The sequence below is a fragment of the Cetorhinus maximus genome, chromosome 4, assembly GCF_964194155.1.
Source record: "Cetorhinus maximus chromosome 4, sCetMax3.hap1.1, whole genome shotgun sequence".
Classification (NCBI taxonomy): Eukaryota; Metazoa; Chordata; class Chondrichthyes; order Lamniformes; family Cetorhinidae; genus Cetorhinus; species Cetorhinus maximus.
The window spans coordinates 13951954-13970938 of NC_135882.1; the positions used below are offsets into that span (position 1 = coordinate 13951954).

The following is an 18985-nucleotide window of genomic DNA, read 5'->3' on the forward strand; positions in this document are numbered from 1 at the left end:
GAAGAACCACGAAAACACCAAATCCAAACCTTCTACCCAGCAGGAATTCTAACCCTATACCTGCAAGTGACTGCATCCTATTATTTTTCCTAGTAGCCCTACAGAGCTATTTGCTCTTTAGGCTCAGCAACCATTCACTACACAGCAACAGTCATTACTTGTCCCACCATGCAATTAAAGCCTTTGTAACAGGGGTAGATGGTGGTGTAATGTCACTTGATTGGCAATCCAGTGGCCCAGGCTAATACTCTAGGGAACACAGTTAACGTTTCGAGTCCGTATGACTCTTCAACAGAACTGTTGACTCGAAACGTTAACTATGTTCCTCTTCACAGATGCTGTCAGAGCTGCTGAGTTTTTCCAGGTATTTTTATTTTTGTTTTGGATTTCCAGCTTCCGTAGTTTTTTGCTTTTATAATACTCTAGGGATATGGGTTCAAATCCCACCATTGCAACTGGTGGAATATAAATTAATAAATCTGGAATTATAAAGCTAGTCTCGGTCATAGAATTTGAAATGCCCTTTGGGAAGGAAATCTGTCATCCTGGCCTACTCCAAACCCACAATGTGTTTGACCTCTGTAAAAGCCACTCAGTTCAAAGTTGGTCTTGCATGCTCCTTAACGATCCTCATGTTTTAATTGTACTCTCTGAGACTTTTCTGAATCTCAAAATAAAGTTATTGTGTTATTGACTGTTGACAGTCATTTTATGCTACCTATGTTCTAAATCAGAACACAAGACCTGTTAGTGTCAATAATTTTATGTATACAAATTAATGAAACATTGATTTTAGACTTGATAATGGACTACAGAGCTTCAAGGTATGCACTAATTAGCTAGAAGTTTGGATATTTGTTGTCATAGCAAAAATATGAAATGAGTTAAGATAGCTCATTGGAGTCCTAAAACTAGAATTAAGCTCCTGGCACTACTGAAAAGAAAGCAGTTCAAACACCTCTTTGTTTTAATAAGCCATTAAATATTTTATACAAGATTGTTCAAGGAATGTCTAAATAATGAATCAGAGTTCAGTGATTTTTGTGTAAGGTACCGGCGATTGCAATCTGAGATAGCATTGTGGGATACATTTGAAAATAAAAACATTTTCTATTCAGAAACCCCAAGTAATACTTTAAGCAACAGCCATTGTTCATTTCACACAATGGACTACTGGAACTATTTAAAAGCTGAAGTTCCTACAGCTCCAATATATATACTATGTATTGTAAATAGAAAGTCAAACATGAATGTACATCCTTTAAGTTCCCGTACTGTTAAGTGTTTTCTTTTGTGTTTCATATATTTGTAAAACAATCTTATAATACAATTCTGATTTTACTGCTTTTAGAATAAATCCCGGGGATACAGTTAACGTGATCTAGATGCAATTCAATCCACAAATCGTTATAACAAAGCTATTTACCTTGTTGAGGCCCAAAAATCCAACATGCCTATTTGCATCAACCAAAGCTTACATCAAAGCTAAAAAGCTAATTGAAAAACATGCGTGAAATCATTCATAAAAATCATGCCACTTTACTAGAATAGCAACCCATTCTGAAAGTAGAAGTCCTTTGGACTAAAGCTAACCTACAGCTTGTTTGTCAAGATATGCAATTGTTGGAATATCAGGTGGTTATTGTGTTGGAATCGTTGGAATTTTTTTTAAACCAAAATAATCCATTTGTTAACCTGAAGTTATGTTCACAAATGTTTTAAAGAAAAAAAATCTAGGATCAGCATCGTCTTGTTTCATTTTTGTTTATAAGTATTGATAATTGAAGAAAATGGTACACTGGATATACCAATCTCCATGGAGCAAGAGAAGTAAATTAGCGCACAGCTGCTTTCCCGTTTTACTTTCATATTTGTAGTCATTATTAAGTCAAAGAATGTTTGTATTGGAGAACAGAAGTTTTCCTATTTCAGACACAAGTGTCAACATCAATCATCCTTATCTCGGGTATAATAGTCAGATGCCGAGTAAAGCCCCCAGCTACACTTCTTTTGCATCAGCCACTTTGTACACCAACTATCCTGTTGCCTGAGTAAGATTATTCAGGACAGTTTTGTGCTGTGTGCCCAGGCCCATTATGAATGGCAATGAGCCTGTCCAAGCTCAGTTTACATTGGGTTCAGATTCAGCTCATACTTCAGTTTACTTGCTGTAAGGATCCAGAGGTGAACAACCAGTCTAAATCATTGCATCATCCAGTTATTCACTTCCAGGTTTTTGTTCGTACTCAGGAGAAGCAATTCCAGCAGCTCAGGTGAGCATTCCATAAATGTTTTCTACTTTATATGTGGGAAGCCTCAGGCCTTTCAATAATTAGCGTGTCAGATTTTCTTAAATGATGAAGTATTCAAAGCCATTAATCACTTTCACTCAAACACAATGGTGAATCTATGTCTATTAAGCTGGAAAGGGAGTATTGGACATGTTAGTCAGGCTCGATTCAATGAATTCTGGGACTTCATGATAAACATTGCTTTTCTGAAGTGTTTGTTTCTCCAGTTGTATTTGCTTAAAGTCAACACAATTTCTTTTGAAAAAGATTGAATGGTGAGACTCCCTGTTTATATAAAATAAACTCTGTTGGTGATGATTTAAATTAATAATCATGATACATCAATATCTGCACCAAAGCTAACACTCCAGTAAATGTATGAGAACCAATTTAAGCACATAAAGGAGAAAGGAACAGAAGAATATGCAGTTCGAGGTAGATGAAGCAGAGTGGGAGGAAGCTCATGTGAATCATAAACACCAGCAGTCCATTTGAGCTAAATGGCTTATTTCTGTGCTATAAATTTTAGGCAATGCATCACAAACTACATTGCATTGCCTTGTGTAGAAAAATTTGATACTAGAAACTTGAGGTTGGAATTAATCAGATGATACTGTTCAACAATAAATTATGTTCTGTGATCTTAATTACGTCTTCAATATAACCTCTGAAGGAACATTTTCAGATCAGTAATCTTCAGTCTTAAGTCAATGCCAAACTCCTTTGTTCATTCGATGTTCAATTACATAGTGAAAGTTAGGCCTCCTATAATGAACATTCACTGCTGAGTTTTTCCAGGTATTCTTATTTTTGTTTTACTTTTCGTCTCAGCTTGATATTTATCTTGCATCATCTAATCCAGATAATGCTGCAAACAAGTACTGTTTTTTGAAAAATCTTTTAGCCCATTTAATTACTGGTGATGAAAAATATTTCTGCATTTAACATTGACACATAGGTGAGAAGCAAAAGGCAAAATTTAACATATCAGATGTGGCTGACTAGCATGCTGGAATTCAGTGGTGGGTCAGTAATTGATGTGGGCCATACATTCCATGGGTGTTCTACTGTTATAACTTCTGCAGATACTCGAGGAAATGGGTGTAACCGGCTGTTCCGTCATTTCTCAGAGCATTCTACTGATCTTTCTCCAAAGTACAGAAGATTAGTGGAAATTCCCATGCAAATTCTCCCTCTAGTGTTAACTCCACACTAGATGAGTCAGAGCATTGTAAGTGGGCCATTAGATAATCAAACATGGAGTAACACAAATAGCACAATATTTTCCAACAATTGAGTATGCCCTCATGTTCACACCAAGAAACTTAGACACAGCTTTATCTCAATTAACTGCATTATTCTGAAAAGAGAGATCGGAACATCAGTGACAATATTTTATATCCTGCTGCCAGGGGAACTATCACATTTGCATCATTGGGTTCAAATGTTGAACTAAAAATCATTTGTTGAACATAAATCACTACAGAAGATAGTACCTCTGCCACCTCCCCAAGTTAATGTTAAGAATAATTGTTACAGCTGCCCTTTATTACACAATTACCTCACTTTACACAAAACAATCAAATCCATTTGAGGATGATTTCAAACCAAGACCTAAAGGTAAAACAGCACACTGATTTGTTATACCATCCACTCCCAAATTATACCTTAATAAAACCACAAATTTTATTTGTAGCTGTAGAAAGCTACCATGATTGTTTTGGTTAGTGTGCTCTGTTGCCACCATAGCATGTAGCAAGATGTGGCCTAGAAAGTACAGCAGTTCAGCCAATTACACAAGTGCAGTTATCATAAAGTGCACAATAAATAATTTTCAATATTATACTGATGATCAGAAATGTTGAATACCACTCACGACTCCTCAAATACTGAAGCTGTCCATGTCCATATGCAGCAAGACCTGGACAACATTCAGGCTTGGACTAATATGTGGCAAGTAATATTAACACCACACAAGTGGCAGGTAATGACCATCTCCAACAAGAGAGAATCTAATCATCTCCCCTTGACAGTCAATGGCATTCTGCTGCTTCTTCTTGAGTTCTCTGCATGAAGGCAGATTCTTGACGATTAATAGACAAACCACAGGGTGCTATGATTTTTACTATGGGTAGGGAGAAGAGGCAGGCTCCGAGTCTGCCTCAGCTGGACTAGGGATCAAACCCTGTGCTAATGGCACTAATCTGACCCACATGCTAGCCGCCTAGCCAAATGAGCTAACAGATCCCCTTAATGGCATTAACATCAGTGAGGGAATCAGCACAAAATCTGTGGGTTATCACTGATCAGAAACAGAACTGCACCAGCCATATAAATACTGTGGCTACAAAAGCTCAGAGGCTGGGAATCCTGCGACGAGTAACTCACTTCCTGACTCCCCAAAGTCTGTCCACAAGGCACAAGTCAGGATGTGAAGGAATACATTCCACTTGCCTGGATGAGTGTTACTTCAACAACACTTAAGAAGCTCGACACCATCCAGGACAAAGCAGCCTGCTCGATCAGCAACCCATCCACCAACAAAAACATTCACTCACTCCATCACAGTGGCAGCAGTTTGTACCATATACAAGATACATTGCAGCAACTCACCAAAGCTCCTTTGACAGCACCTTCCAAACTCACGACCTCTATCATTTAGAAGGACAAGGACAGCAGATGCATGGGAACACCGCCACCTGCAAGCTCCCCTCCTGCACAATCCTGACTTACAACTATATCACCGTTCCTTAATTGTCACTGGGTCAAAATCCTGGAACTCCCTAACAGCACTGTTGCACATGGGCTACAGCGGTTCAAGGCGGCAGCTCACCATTGCCTTCTCAAGGACAATTAGGGATGGGCAACAAATGCTGGCCTTGCTAGTGATGCTCACAACCCATGAAAGAATACATTTTAAAAAATGGACAAACAAACTGATGTTTATGCCATCAAATTTAATTATGTAAATACAGAAGACCTGCAAGGAGTTGGCCAAGAATGCCTTGTTTGCCAAGACCTATTGCAAACTACATGCAAATTCTGACATCAGAACATAAGTATGAGAGCAAATTACTTTTCAATTTTAGTACAACTTAGATAATTTAAATTATGAACACAAATACGTCATTACAAAATGGAGTTTTTTTTTACATTTCTTTAATGTGGGCTGAAGCAATCATTACACAGAAGAGGGTGACACAAAAATTATAGATTGTTATATTTACACCGGTCAAACAAAAAAACTGCACATGGAGAGGTCAACTCTCAATACAAACCAGGAACAAAACCACAATAATTTACCATTAGAAACAATTCTAGTTTCAGTGTGATAACCTGCTTTTACAATATGCAAAACACATCAAATTTTTACTATTTCAAAAACAATTCTGTCAGTTTACATATTATTAAAATTTTGGCAACATTATTTAATATTTAACTCCATGAAGAGATGCAAGATATGTGATGAATGTTAGAATCTACTTCACATACTACCTCTTATTTAAAAGTTTTCCTACATTTTTATAGAACTGAACAATTACAATTGTGTCTCTATGATTTTTTTAAGAGCTATTAAGTAACCATCAACTATTAGCATCATCTGCAATCTGCATCAGCTGGAGTTACTACTGTATATCAACTATTCCTGTCTCACCTGTTTTGTTTTAGTATCAGAATCACCACGCGCACTACAAAGATAATGCTATTTTCTAGCCAGGGGCTTGTTTATTAAGCATGTTGCAACCATGAAACTTCCAATTGCTGGTTTGCCCAACTTTTCTTACAAAAATCAAAAACAGCTTCACATCAGTTTATTGAATACAAACAGCGGCTTCATGTTTAGAACCTCTAGAATGTCCTTGTATACTCAGTGCTTGATGGAAATTATTTCATTTTCAGTCGTTTGTGACTCCTGAAGTGTCAAAGATATGCAAAAATATCTGCAAGTCTGGGATTAAAAACACTTGCATTTAAATGCGTTAAGTGGTTAACACTTAAAAGAGAAGCAAACTGTATTCCAAAAACTTAACATACTTGCTATCACCTCGTGCTGACACCTTAGGGCATTGGGAATGAAGAGGAGATAGAGAGTACAGTTGAAGGTGACATTAAGCATTTATTGAAAACTACATGACTTAAACCAGCCATTATTAGTCAGCATGATTACTAAAATACAAAACTGACGTAACGGTTAGGGCTTAAGTTTACCAGAAATGCTAAATATATATTGAAGAATTAATCATGCATACAGGAGGTGGCAACTATACACAATGCTCGTACACTCTTATTTTATGATTTTCTGTATTTAATTATTACAAGTTTGATATGAATCAAGAACTGCAATACATAACAAACAAGCCCCTGAAAGTATTTTTAAAAGAACGTACATTTGCACAAGGGGTAAGACCTGAGCTGTAATTCTATGGCTACTGCTCTGTCATAGCATGAAGATTTTGCTTACTTTTCTTAAAGTTGCACTATATGGGTTTTTACTTACCCCAGCCTGCTGGGTTAATCTATTTCTTTTTTTAAAAAGAAGAAAATTTGAGAAAAAGGCATTGTTAACTAGAGAACTCCCTGCTACCTCAGTTTTTAAAAGGTGTGTTACTACTTTATTTCGCATACTTCCCATTGCATTAGCCTAAAAGTTATATTTAAAATTAGAAAAATAGAGGGGAAAAGGGAAAGGTAAAGAAAGCATATGAACTGCTGCAGGTATAAAGAAATAACATCTGGTCACGTGCATACAAACAAGCTCATTTCTGTGGACAGTTAAATTTAACAGAAAGCAATGTCTAAACAGCATATGAAATTATAAGTTGTGCAACTGGATATGGCTCATTTCAATAGGATCAACATTAAGCACTAGAAAACTACAATATGCTTAACTATCAGTGTAAAAACATCCATTTTGTAAGGACGGTCACTGTCATGGCACTCTAATTTACGACTAAACATTAAATCCTCGCCGACTCATTTTGCCCTAATTGCACTGTATTGCTTAAATTGTTAGCTGGTAGTCTGTTAAATTCCTTCAAATTACTGTACAGACAGTAACTAAAGTTAATACTGTGTGATGCTGCTTATCGCTCCATCCTATAGAAATAAATCTTGTAACATGGATAAAATCCAATAAATTAAAACTTTCATTTTCTCTATGCACCATTAATTCAGTGCACTCTTCATCAGTTTTCAGCTGATGAACACCTTACACAATAGTCTTTTAAACAAAATTATTCATTCCAGAATTTAAAAAAACCTTTATCATGTTGTGCTCTAGCAAATTACAATGAAATCGATAGCATGTCAGATATGATTTGGCACCTTCTGGTTTGGCAGAAGGGAGGGTAAAAAAGCAACAGGTAAACTAAAAAGCAGCTACAACAGAAAACAGTTTTCATATTTACAGACCATAAAATCCAAAACGTAATGCAACTAGTAAAGATTCCCCGCCCCCACTATTTCCCCCCCCACTGCCTTTTCTCTTTATTCCACCAGTCTCCTCTCTCATAAGCCTCTCAAATAAAATACATGGTGGTATGTTATTGAGATTACAACAGAATAGATTTCTCCAAGTCAGAGACCTCTACCGTCATCTCTACGATACAATTTATACATTTATGAAAACCTTGGGGCCGAACGGTCATTAGTTGTTGTTTTCCTCAGTTTCACCCCACGTCGGATGGCGCTCAGCATATCTTCACCTTGAGGGGGCTCTGCAGCATCAACTGTGGAATGCTCACCTGCTGTATCCAACTCCTGCAGGGTCAAAGCTGTACCGGTACAAGATTGATCCACAGATGCAGCTGCCAGTGTGATACCCAAGCTGGATGCTCCAACTTCTGTCATCATCTGTTGGCTCATCACAGACTGCTTCTCTTCGTCTGTGGGGCTAGCGGATTGGGAAAGCACTGGAGGAACGACAGGTGCCTGTGTGCAAGCAGTTGATGATATACTGCTTTTCTTTGGAGAGACCTGCAGGCTTTCTGCAGCTTCAGAACCCTGCTCTGGGCATTCCTCTGGCCCAGGCTGCACACCTGACAAGCTACTTACATCAGGCACAGTTGGTGTTTTAACAGGAATCACCGGAGTCTTAATTGGTATTGGGCCTCCTCCTATAGTCCCTCTTCGGACTGATGGTTTGGTTGAAGGCGTCCGTCTGATTGTAGCAACTCCTGGTGTCATCATCACCGGTCCGCTGTTTGTTGGTAAGCCTGCTGTGGATGCAGGACGTTTCGCCTGGAACATTCGACGATAGGACTGGCTAATATCGCTATTTCGTGGAATTGTGGAGGACTTGTCAAACTCCGTCTGTTCAATATCCTGATCACCACTAACTGAGAAGTAGTCATAATCTGAAACTGAATAGAAAATTTAAAAAAAAAACTTGATTTTTGAAACTTACGAAATTGAATTGACTCTGCATTGCAGTAAAATCCTATAATAGCTCTGCCAATTGGGAAATGCCTGGCTTTTTTCTCCTGAGCCTTTTAATTAAAGAACCAGGAATCAAAGTGGCAGTCAGCACAAATACACAGCCATAAATGTGCTATCTTCAATAGGAAAACAATTACATTCAAGTGATCACTTATTTGTAAGAGGCTTGAATTGAAGGCCTTGAACAGTGAAAAAAAAAACCCGACAGAAATAAGATTTGGTGTTTCATTGACCAATACTGTTACCTTTACATTTAAGTCAGTTGAACAAATCTGATAACAGTGCCTTTCAAAGCAAATTCAAATGAGTTGTCATAAGCAATTGTCTAACTACGTATGATCTGTTGTTCAAAAAAATGGCACAAAATAGTAAATTACCAGTTACATCAATGTAGCAAAACAGACTGCCTATAAACAAGTGAGGATTACTGCTACACATATGCTTGAATGGGACTTAAGGGGAATGTGGCAAAAGGTGGTGTAATGGAGACATTGCTCTATTGTTTTTATACTACTGCTGAATGATGTTTCAGTCATCTGATGGGGCAACTCAAAGACAGGGAATTGTATTTATTTCTTCTACCAAGGTGAGGTGCCAGTGTAAGCTATATATGAAGGCATCTCAGAAATCATGAAAGGTTCTCCTTGATTACTTGAGGAGTTCAATTACCCAACTATTATTTGGATGGGAATCAAAGATGCTACCACACCACTTATTCCAGTGGATTTAAATTGCTTTGCGATTGGGTTGTTGATGACACTGGTCCTTTCATGACTAAAAATGAGAGCTTTCAATAGAGAAAACATACGTTTCCAATACAACAACTTGAATTGCAACACTTGTAAGTTCTTAACTGAAGTGTAGGTGCCAATCAAATCCAAGGTCATTTTGCAAACTTTTTAGTTAACTAGATAAAGGTGACCAAAATAATGCAAGTTATGTTTAAACTTGAATGAATGTAAAGCCTTTGTTTTTTGTTTCAGTGCCCAGTTTTAATCAGTTTTCTACATAAGCCTTCTCAAAAGATTTCTAGCTTTATTTGTAGCCATCCAAGGTATAAAGTGCTATCAACTTAATCAATACATCTCTTTGTTTCCAATGGATATGCCTCCTTATCAACTCCAACCACATCAGTTAGCAACCACCACCATATGGTAGAAATCTGATACTAAATATAAGTGTAAACACAATTGATGTTTGTACAGCAAGAATACCATAGATACCGGCATATAAGTTGACCTTAGGAGCCTTGAGAAATATCTCCAAAACAGGGTTCGACTTATATGCCGAATAAAAAAAGTGATATGTTGGCCTGGGTGTGGGTGGTTGCCATTTTGAAATGTCATCAGCATCCGACACAGGAGTGGGCTTACCTTAAACTCATGCACATCTTCGCAACACAACCTGTATCAGCTGCTTGATCAACATTTAGAACTTTCATGCCTTTTAAAAAATATTCTGCTTTTCTATTCTAAATGACCGAAGCGAATAACCTCACACTTCTCCACATTATACTTAATCTGCCATCTTGTTGCTCACTCACTTATCTTGTCTACATCTCTTTGCAGCCTGTGTCCTCAACTTAGATTGTTACTGAGCTCTTGTATCATCAGCAAACTTAGATACATTGCTCTCTCTCATTTTGTTTAAGTAATTAATATAGATTACGAATAGCTGAGACCACAGGACTGATCCTTGTGGCACTCCACTAGTCCTCTATCCATGCTAATATATTACCCTCAACTCCACGAGCCCTTATTTTGCTTATTAACCTTTTGTGTGGCATTTTATTGAATGCCTTTTGAAAATTCAGGTAATACTACATTTACTGGTTCCCCTTTATCTACCCTATGATATCCTTAAAAAACAAAAATTTGTCAAATGTGATTGTCCTTTCATAAAACCATGTTGACTTTGTCTGATTCCACTACAATGTTCTAAGTGCATTGTTAAAACTTCCTTAATAATAGATTCCAACACTTTCCCAACAACTGATGAAGATTTACCAGGGAGTGATTAATTTGGGGATTTGTTTAAAAGTTATGATAGTAATTTGTAGACTTGTGTATATGTGTTTAAATAGTTGTTAAATTAATAAATGTTTAATTTAGTTTTATATAAAAAAATCTCTTGAGGCTTGGTGGTTTTAGTCCTGAATTCAGAGCTGCATCTCAAATATACCAATTAAAATATAGGTTATGACAGTTGTTCAAGTTTCCCTCTGGGATTTAAACAACTCAGCCTTTACCAATTGCTGTGTCATAACAGCTCATAATCATGTAACTGGCGTTGTTTAAGTTTAAGATTCTTGTTTATGATTGGAGTATATCGCTTTCAAACGTAACATGGAATTCGATTGTATTATGATCACTAGTTCCTAGTGGATTTTTTTTACTGTGAGATTACTAATTAACTCTGCCTCATTAAACAATAGTAAATCTAAAATAGCTTTATTCATAGTTGGTTCCACAATGTATTGCTCCATGAAACTGTCACGAGAACATTCTACAAACTCATCTCCAAGATCACCCTTGCCAATTTGATTGGCTCTGTCTACATGAAGATTCAAGTCCCACACAATCATTACATTGCCTTTGATAACTCAAATAATTTCTTGTTTAATGCCTTGTTCAATAGTATGACTACTGTGAGGGGCCTATAAACTACACCCTGTTTTCGGACACTTGCTATTCTTAATCTCCGGAGATTACTGGTTCTACTTCATGATCTTTCCTCAGTAATGTCCTTCAGTCATCCATTAGGGGTACCCTTCCTCCTTGTCCATTCTGCCTGTCTTTTTGAAATGTTGGGTACCCTGGAATATTATGTTCTATCTTATTACAGCTGCTCCGTGCATTCAGATGAAGTGCTTTATTTTCATTTTTTTTACTACTATTCCCTGCATGGATCTTGCCGTATGATCCTTCAAAGATTCATCATCATCTACAAGGCTCAAGTTAGGACTGTAATGGAATACTCAGTGCTCATCTAGGTGAGTCCACTGTTATGGTGCTGAAGGAGGTTGACATAATCCAAGATAAAACAGTCCACTTCTTTGACCCCAGAGCCGCTGAACCCAGTATCCACCTCCTCCACTACTGGTGCACTGTATCTCTAGTATGTACTATTTACAGTATGCACTGCTGTAATTCACCAAACTAAATTTGATAGCACATTTCCTGTGACCTTTACCACTGAGGTGGTCTAGAACCAGAGGAACACAGTCACCTGCAATTTCCCCTCCAAGTTGCGCACCATCCTAGTGTGGACTGTTTATTAGTTGTTGTTGGATTATGGTTCTGGATTTCCTACTGAACACCATCAGTACAAAGACTGTAGTCGTTCAAGGGGATACCTCATTGCCACCTTGAGACAGCTAGAGAGGAGCAATAAATTGGCTTTTTCAGCATTGCCCAGTTCCTAAGAGCAAATTTATTTATTTAATTTTAAATGGGCACTTGCTTCTCTTTCTCTGTTGTAGCTTGTCCTTATATAATGGGTGCAGGTGCAGAGGGACCTGGGTGTATATGTGCATAAATCACTGAAGGTGGTAGGACAGACTCAGAGAACGGTTAATAAAGCATAAAGCATACTGGGCTTTACTAATAGAGGCAGAGAGTACAAAAGCAACAAAGTTATGTTAAATCTGTATAAAATACTGTTTTGGCCTCAACTGGAACAGTATGTCCAGTTCTGGCCACCACACTTTACAAAGGATGTGAAGGCATTTGAAGTGCAGGGAAGATTTATTAAAATGGTTTCAGGGATGAGGAACAGGGATAAGTTACATAGAAAGATTGGACAAGTTGAAACTGTTCTCCTTGGAGAAAAGAAGGTTGAGCGGAGATCTGAGAGGTTTTCAAAATCATGACGGGTCTGGACAGTTTAGATAACTGTTCCCAGTGGTGGCAGGCTTGAGGACCAGAGAGCACAAATTTAAGATATTTGGCAAAAGAAGCAATGACAACATGAGAAAAAGCTTTCTAATGCAGAGAATGGTTAGGAACTGGAATGCAGTTTCAACTGAGGAATTCAAAAGAGATAATTATCTGTAAAGGGGAAATTTTCAGGGCAATGGTAAAAAGGCAAGAGAGTGGCACTAGGTGAATTGCTCCTTCAAAGGGCCAACACAGACATAATGGGCTGAATGGGCTTCCTCCTGTTCTGTAACCATTCTATCCCTTGCGCCCAGTTATAATATACAAGTAAAACATGCATCTGTGGGGTGAAAAATTGAGGCTGACTACTGATACGAGTATAACGTAGTGGCTGAAAAGGAGGGAAATGTGATTTACACGCCGAGTATAGGCAAAAAAAAGATTTTTGGAGCTGGAAAAATGGGGTCACCTTATATGCCAAGTTGACTTATATTCTGGTAACTCATATGAAATTCACAAGGAATTGGAAATTGAGCACAGGGTATAATACAGCTTTACATACTACTAGGCCTCCTTTTCATTTAAGTTCGTTGTGGCCATTATAGTGTCAGAGCATTGCAAGGATCCAGATACTGAGCCAAAAAAAAGTTACAAGAAGCATGGTCACATTTACCTTGCGAAGGGATTGTGTCCTCAGAGCAGCATGGTGTGGTTGTCTGTGTGCTGTATCCACTGGAGCACTGCAAGGAATCCCTACTGCTCCTCTGAGTATCCAGCTGAAGACCTCTGCTGAGGGCCAGTGCCAGTTCTTCATGAGTTTCTGCCTCCTCCCCCTGCTGCCAAATACATGCAATCCACAGTAAGTTACGACTGCACTAATATTACCGCTATGATCTAATCCAACCATATTTAGCACTCAAATCAAAATTAGGAAAACAATAGTTTCTCATACTTAAAACTGATGTCCTTAGGCTTGTTCTAGGCTCATCCTAGAAGTAATTTGTTCATGAATTCACCCACAAGACGTAGGAGCAGGAGTATGTCATTCGGCCCATCGAGTCTGCTCCGCCATTCAATGAGATCATGGCTGATCTGATAATCCTCAGCTCCACTTTCCTGCCTAGCTTCTACAGCCCTCTGCGGTAAGGAATTCCACAGATTCACTACCCTCAGAAGAAATTTCTCCTCATCTGTTATAAATGGGCACCCCCTTACTGAGATTTTGCCCTCTGGTACTAGACTCTCCCACAAGGGGAAATAACCTCTCAGCATCTACCCTGTCAAGCCCACTAAGAATCTTATATGTTTCAAAAAGATCGCCTCTCATTCTTCTAAACTCCAATGAGTACAGACCCAACCTACTCAACCTCTCCTCATAAGAAAACCCCTCCATACCCAGGATCAACCTAGTGAACCTTCTCTAGACTGCCTCCAATGCCAGTATATCTTTCCTTAGATAAAGGGACCAAAATTGTTCACAGTATTCTAGGTTTGGTCTAATTAGTGCATTGTATTCTTTCAGCAAGACTTTTTATACTCCATTCCCTTTGAAATAAAGGCCAACATTCCATTTGCCTTCCCTATTACCGGTTGATCTTGAATGTTAACTTTTTGGGATTCATGCACAAGGACTCCCAAATCCCTCTGTGCTGCAGCTTTCTGTTGTCTTTCTCCATTTAAATGATATTCATCTCCTCTATTCTTCCTGCCAAAGTGCAATAATCTCACATTTTTCCACATTATATTCCATCTGCCTAGTTTTTGCCCAATCACTTAACCTGTTTATATCCCTCTGTAGACTCTTTGTGTCATCCTCACCACTTGCCTTCCCACCTATTTTTGTGTCATCCGCAAACTTGGCAAGAGTACATTTACTTCCCTCATCTAAGTCATTAATATATATTGTAAATAATTGAGGCACTGATTCCTGTTGCACTCCACTAGTTACAGGTTGCCATCCCAAAAACGCCCCTCTTATCCCAACTCTGTCTTCTATTAGTTAGCCAATCCTCCATCCATGCTAATAACATAGGAACTAGGAAGAGTAGGCAATTCAGCCCCTCCAACCTGCCCCGCCATTCAAAACGATCATGGCTGATCTCATTTCGGCCTCAACTCCAATTTCCCGCCCTCTTCCCATAACCTTTCAACCAGTTACTAATTAAATATCTGTCTATCTCCTCAAATTCACTCAGTGTCCCGGCATCCACTGCACTCTGAGGTAGCGAATTCCACAGATTCACGGCCCTTTGAGAAAAATAATTCCTCCTCATCTCTGATTTAAATCTACCACCCCTTAGCCTAAAACTATGGCCTCTCATTCTAGAATTCCCCATAAGGGGAAACATCTGCTCCACGTCTACTTTGTCTATCCCCTTTAGCATCTTACATACCTCAATTAGATCTCCTCTCATCCTTCTAAACTCTAGCGGGTATAGGCCTAAACTGCTCAATCTCTCCTCATAAGACAAGCCCCGCATCTCTGGAATCAATCTAGTGAACCTCCTCTGAACCGCCTCCAATGCAACTACATCGTTCCTCAAGTAAGGGAACCAAAACTGTGCACAGTACTCCAGATGCGGTCTCACCAATGCCTTGTACAGTTGCAACAACACTTCCCTATTTTTACGCTCTATTCCTTTAGCAATAAATGCCAAAATTCCATTTGCCTTCTTTATTACCTGCTGTACCTGCATACCAGTTTTCAACGATACATGCACGAGGACACCCAGATCCCTCTGCACTGAAGCATTCTGAAGTTTCTCTCCATTTAAATAATAAGTCGCCTTTTTATTCTTCCGACCAAAATAGATAACCTCACACTTATCCACGTTAAACTCCATCTGCCAAATTTTGGCCCATTCACCTAACCTGTCCATATCTATTTGTAAATTTCTTATTTCTTCATTGTAACTTACTTTCCCATCTATTTTGGTGTAATCTGCAAATTTAGCTATAGTACCTTCTATCCCTGAATCCAAGTTATTAATATGATTGTAAATAGTTGGGGCCCAAGGACCGAACCCTGTGGCACCCCACTAGTTACAGCTTGCCATCCTGAAAGAGACCCATTTATCCCGACTCTCTACTTTCTGTTGGTTAGCCAATCCTCTGTGCAAACTAATATATTACCCCTAAGTCCGTGTGATCTTATCTTGTGTATTAATCTTTTGTGCGGCACCTTATCAAAGGCCTTCTGGAAGTCCAGATATACTACATCTACAGGATCCCCATTATCCACTTTGCTTGTCACACCTTCAAAGAACTCCAGCAAATTAGTCAAACACGATTTACTCTTCATAAAGCCATGCTGACTCTGATGGATTGCATTTTGACTTTCCAAATGCCCCATTACTACTTCCTTAATAATGGATTCCAACAATTTCCCAACGACAGACGTTAAACTAACTGGTCTGTATAGTTTCCTACTTTCTGCCTCCTCCCCCACTTTTTGAATAAGAGCATTAGCATTTTTCCAATCCTCTGGAACCTTTTCAGAATCCAGGGAATGTTGGAATATTATAGCCAATGCATCCACTATATTTGCTGCCACTTCCTTTAAGACCCTGGGATGTAGGCCATCAGATCCTAGGGACTTGTCACCCTTTAATCCCAATAGTTTGCTCAGTGCGTTTTCTCTAGTGAAGGTGATTGTTCTAAGTTCCTCCTTTTCTATACCCTCTGCACTACCTGTTGCTATTGGGATGGTACTAGTGTCCTCCACCATGAAAAGTGAGGCAAAATATTGATTTAGCATCTCTGCCATTTCTGCGTTCCCCACTATTAACTCCCCAGTCTCATCCTCCAAGGGACCAACAGTCACTTTAGCTATTCTCTTTCCTTTTATATATTTGAAACTTTTGCTATCAGTTTTTACATTTTGCACTAGTTTTCTTTCATAATTTACCTTTGTTCTTTTTATTTTTTTTTAGTAACCCTTTGTTGATCTTTAAAAGTTTCCCAATCTTCCAGCCTGCCACTGACCTTTGCAATTTGGTATGCCTTAGTTTTTGCCTTTATGTTATCTTTAACTTCCTTGCTTAGCCATGGATGCTTTCTCCCCCTCTTAACATCTTTCTTCCTCTTTGGAATATATTTTACTTGGGAAGAATTGAATATCTCCTTAAATATCTGCCATTATTCATCGACTATCCTACCTTGTAGTCTTCCTGCCCAGTCCACTAGGATAAAATCTGCTCTCGTGCATTTGTAGTTACCTTTGTTTAACTCCAGAACACGAGTATGGGACTCAAGTTTCTCGCTCTCAAACTGAACTTGAAATTCTAGCATGCTATGATCACTCTTCCCTAGAGGATCCTTTACTATGAGATCATTAATTAATCCCATCTCATTACACAAAACCAAATCCAGAATAGCCTGCTCCCTGGTTGGTTCCACAACATATTGCTCCAAGAAACAATCTCTAATACACTCTATGAACTCTCCCTCGAGGCTACCCTTGCCAATTTGATTAGTCCAGTCTATATGCATATTAAAATCACCCATGATTATTGCAGTACCATTCTTACATGCTCCCAGTATTTCCTGGTTTATACTGTGCCCTACTGCTGAACTACTGTTTGGGGACCTATAGATTACTCCCACCAGGGACTTCTTTCCCTTGCTATTTCTTATTTCTACCCAGACTGACTCTACGTCTTGCTCTCCAGTGCCTACGTCATTCCTCACTATAGCACTGATCCCTTCCTTTACTAACAAAGCTACACCGCCTCCTTTTCCTTCCTGCCTATCATTCCGAAACACTGAGTACCCTTGGATATTCAACTCCCAAACCTGTTCTCCCTGTAACCACGTCTCAGTAATCGCCACCAAATCATACCTATTTATCTCTATTTGCACTGTTAACTCATTAGTTTTATTCCGAATGCTACGCGCATTCAAATACAAAGCCTTTAAGTTTGCCCTATTGTCAATTTTCCCTACTTTTATATGATTCTTTGGTGCAATATGGTGTTCATACACACTGTCCCTTCCTTTTACTTTTTGGTAACAATCAGCCTCGTCACTAACCTGCGCTCTTACCCTCTCCTTAAACTTTGATTTTTTTTGTATTTCCATGCAACTGAACCCTTCCCCCAACTATTTAGTTTAAAGCCCTATCTACAACCCTAGTTATTCAATTCGCCAGGACACTGGTCCCATCATGATTCAAGTGGAGCCCGTCCGAACGGAATAGCTCCCTCTTTCCTCAATACTGGTGCCAATGTCCCATGAATTCCAACCCATTTCTCCCACACCAATCTTTGAGCCACGTATCTACCTCTTTAATCTTATTGACCCTGTGCCAATTAGCTCGTGGCTCAGGTAGTAATCCAGAGATTATTACCTTTTTGGTTCTGCTTTTTAAATTTAGCCCCTAGCTGCTCGTATTCCCTCAGCAGAACCTCATTCCTCGTTCTACCTATATCATTGGTACCTACGTGGACCACGACAACTGGATTTTTCCCCTCCTACTCCAAGTTCCTCTGCAGCCCAGGTGAGATATCCTTAACCCTGGCACCAGGTAGGCAACATAGCCTTTGGGACTCTAGATCCCGGCCACAGAGAACGGTATCTATTCCCCTAACTATATTTTCCGCAATTACAATGACATTTCTCTTTACTCCCCCCACTTGAATGGCTTTGTACCACGGTGCTATGGTCAGTTTGCACATCCTCCCTACAGTCCCCGCTCTCGCCCACACAGGGAGCAAGAATCTCGAGCCTGTTGGACAAGGGCAAGGGCTAAGGCTCCTACAGTGCTACTGCCTGGATCCCTCTACCTGCCTCACTCAGTCACACCCTCCTGTCCCTGGCCACTGGTCAAATTTAAGGTAGTTAATCTAAGGGGTGTGACTGTCTCCTGAAACACAGCGTCCAGGTAACTCTCCCCCTCTCTAATGTGTCACAGTGTCCGAAGCTCAGACTCCAGCTCATCAACTCTGAGCTGGAGTTCCTCGAACAACCAATATTTGCTATAGATGTGGTCATTAGGAACCACAATGGGGTCCACCAGCTCCCACATCATGCAACTACAACACATCGCCTGGTCCTGCATCTCTATTTTATTTAATTAGTTTTTCCAATTTGTTTTTAAATTTCCTACTGGTATTTAGTTTATTAAACTGTAAAATATTTCTCCTATTTACCTTTAATCAGAAAGCAAGTTAGAATAGAGATTCAAAATACACTTATTAAAATCAATTGGAACTCGCGCTCTCTGCTGAGTTGAATCTGAAGTGCTAGGCCTCCGATCCTGTGCTCCAGTAGTCACCTTTAATCTGAAATCAACTTAGAATAGGTAGTTCAAACTAGCAGTTACTTACAACCAATGAACTTACGGTTTTCCTGTGATGTCAATTTTTTTTTAAAAACTCA

The 18985-nt window shown here is 39.1% G+C and overlaps 1 protein-coding gene across 8 annotated transcripts in view; it reads right to left on the minus strand.

Annotated features, from left to right (window-relative positions):
* Window positions 1–5233: 5233 nt before the first annotated feature.
* The window catches only part of LOC144679511 (protein MTSS 1-like), a 176365-nt gene continuing 162613 nt past the window's right edge, over window positions 5234–18985 (minus strand). For 7 of the 8 annotated variants that reach the window (XM_078539959.1, XM_078539955.1, XM_078539958.1 and 4 more), the window contains 2 exons: window positions 13281–13443; window positions 5234–8653 (listed from right to left, as the gene is read on the minus strand). In XM_078539959.1, coding sequence (XP_078396085.1) covers window positions 7911–8653; window positions 13281–13443 — 906 coding nt within the window. In that variant the 3' untranslated portion in view covers window positions 5234–7910. The remainder of the gene's footprint in view (window positions 8654–13280; window positions 13444–18985) is intronic. The other variant, XM_078539954.1, reaches the window with a different exon arrangement.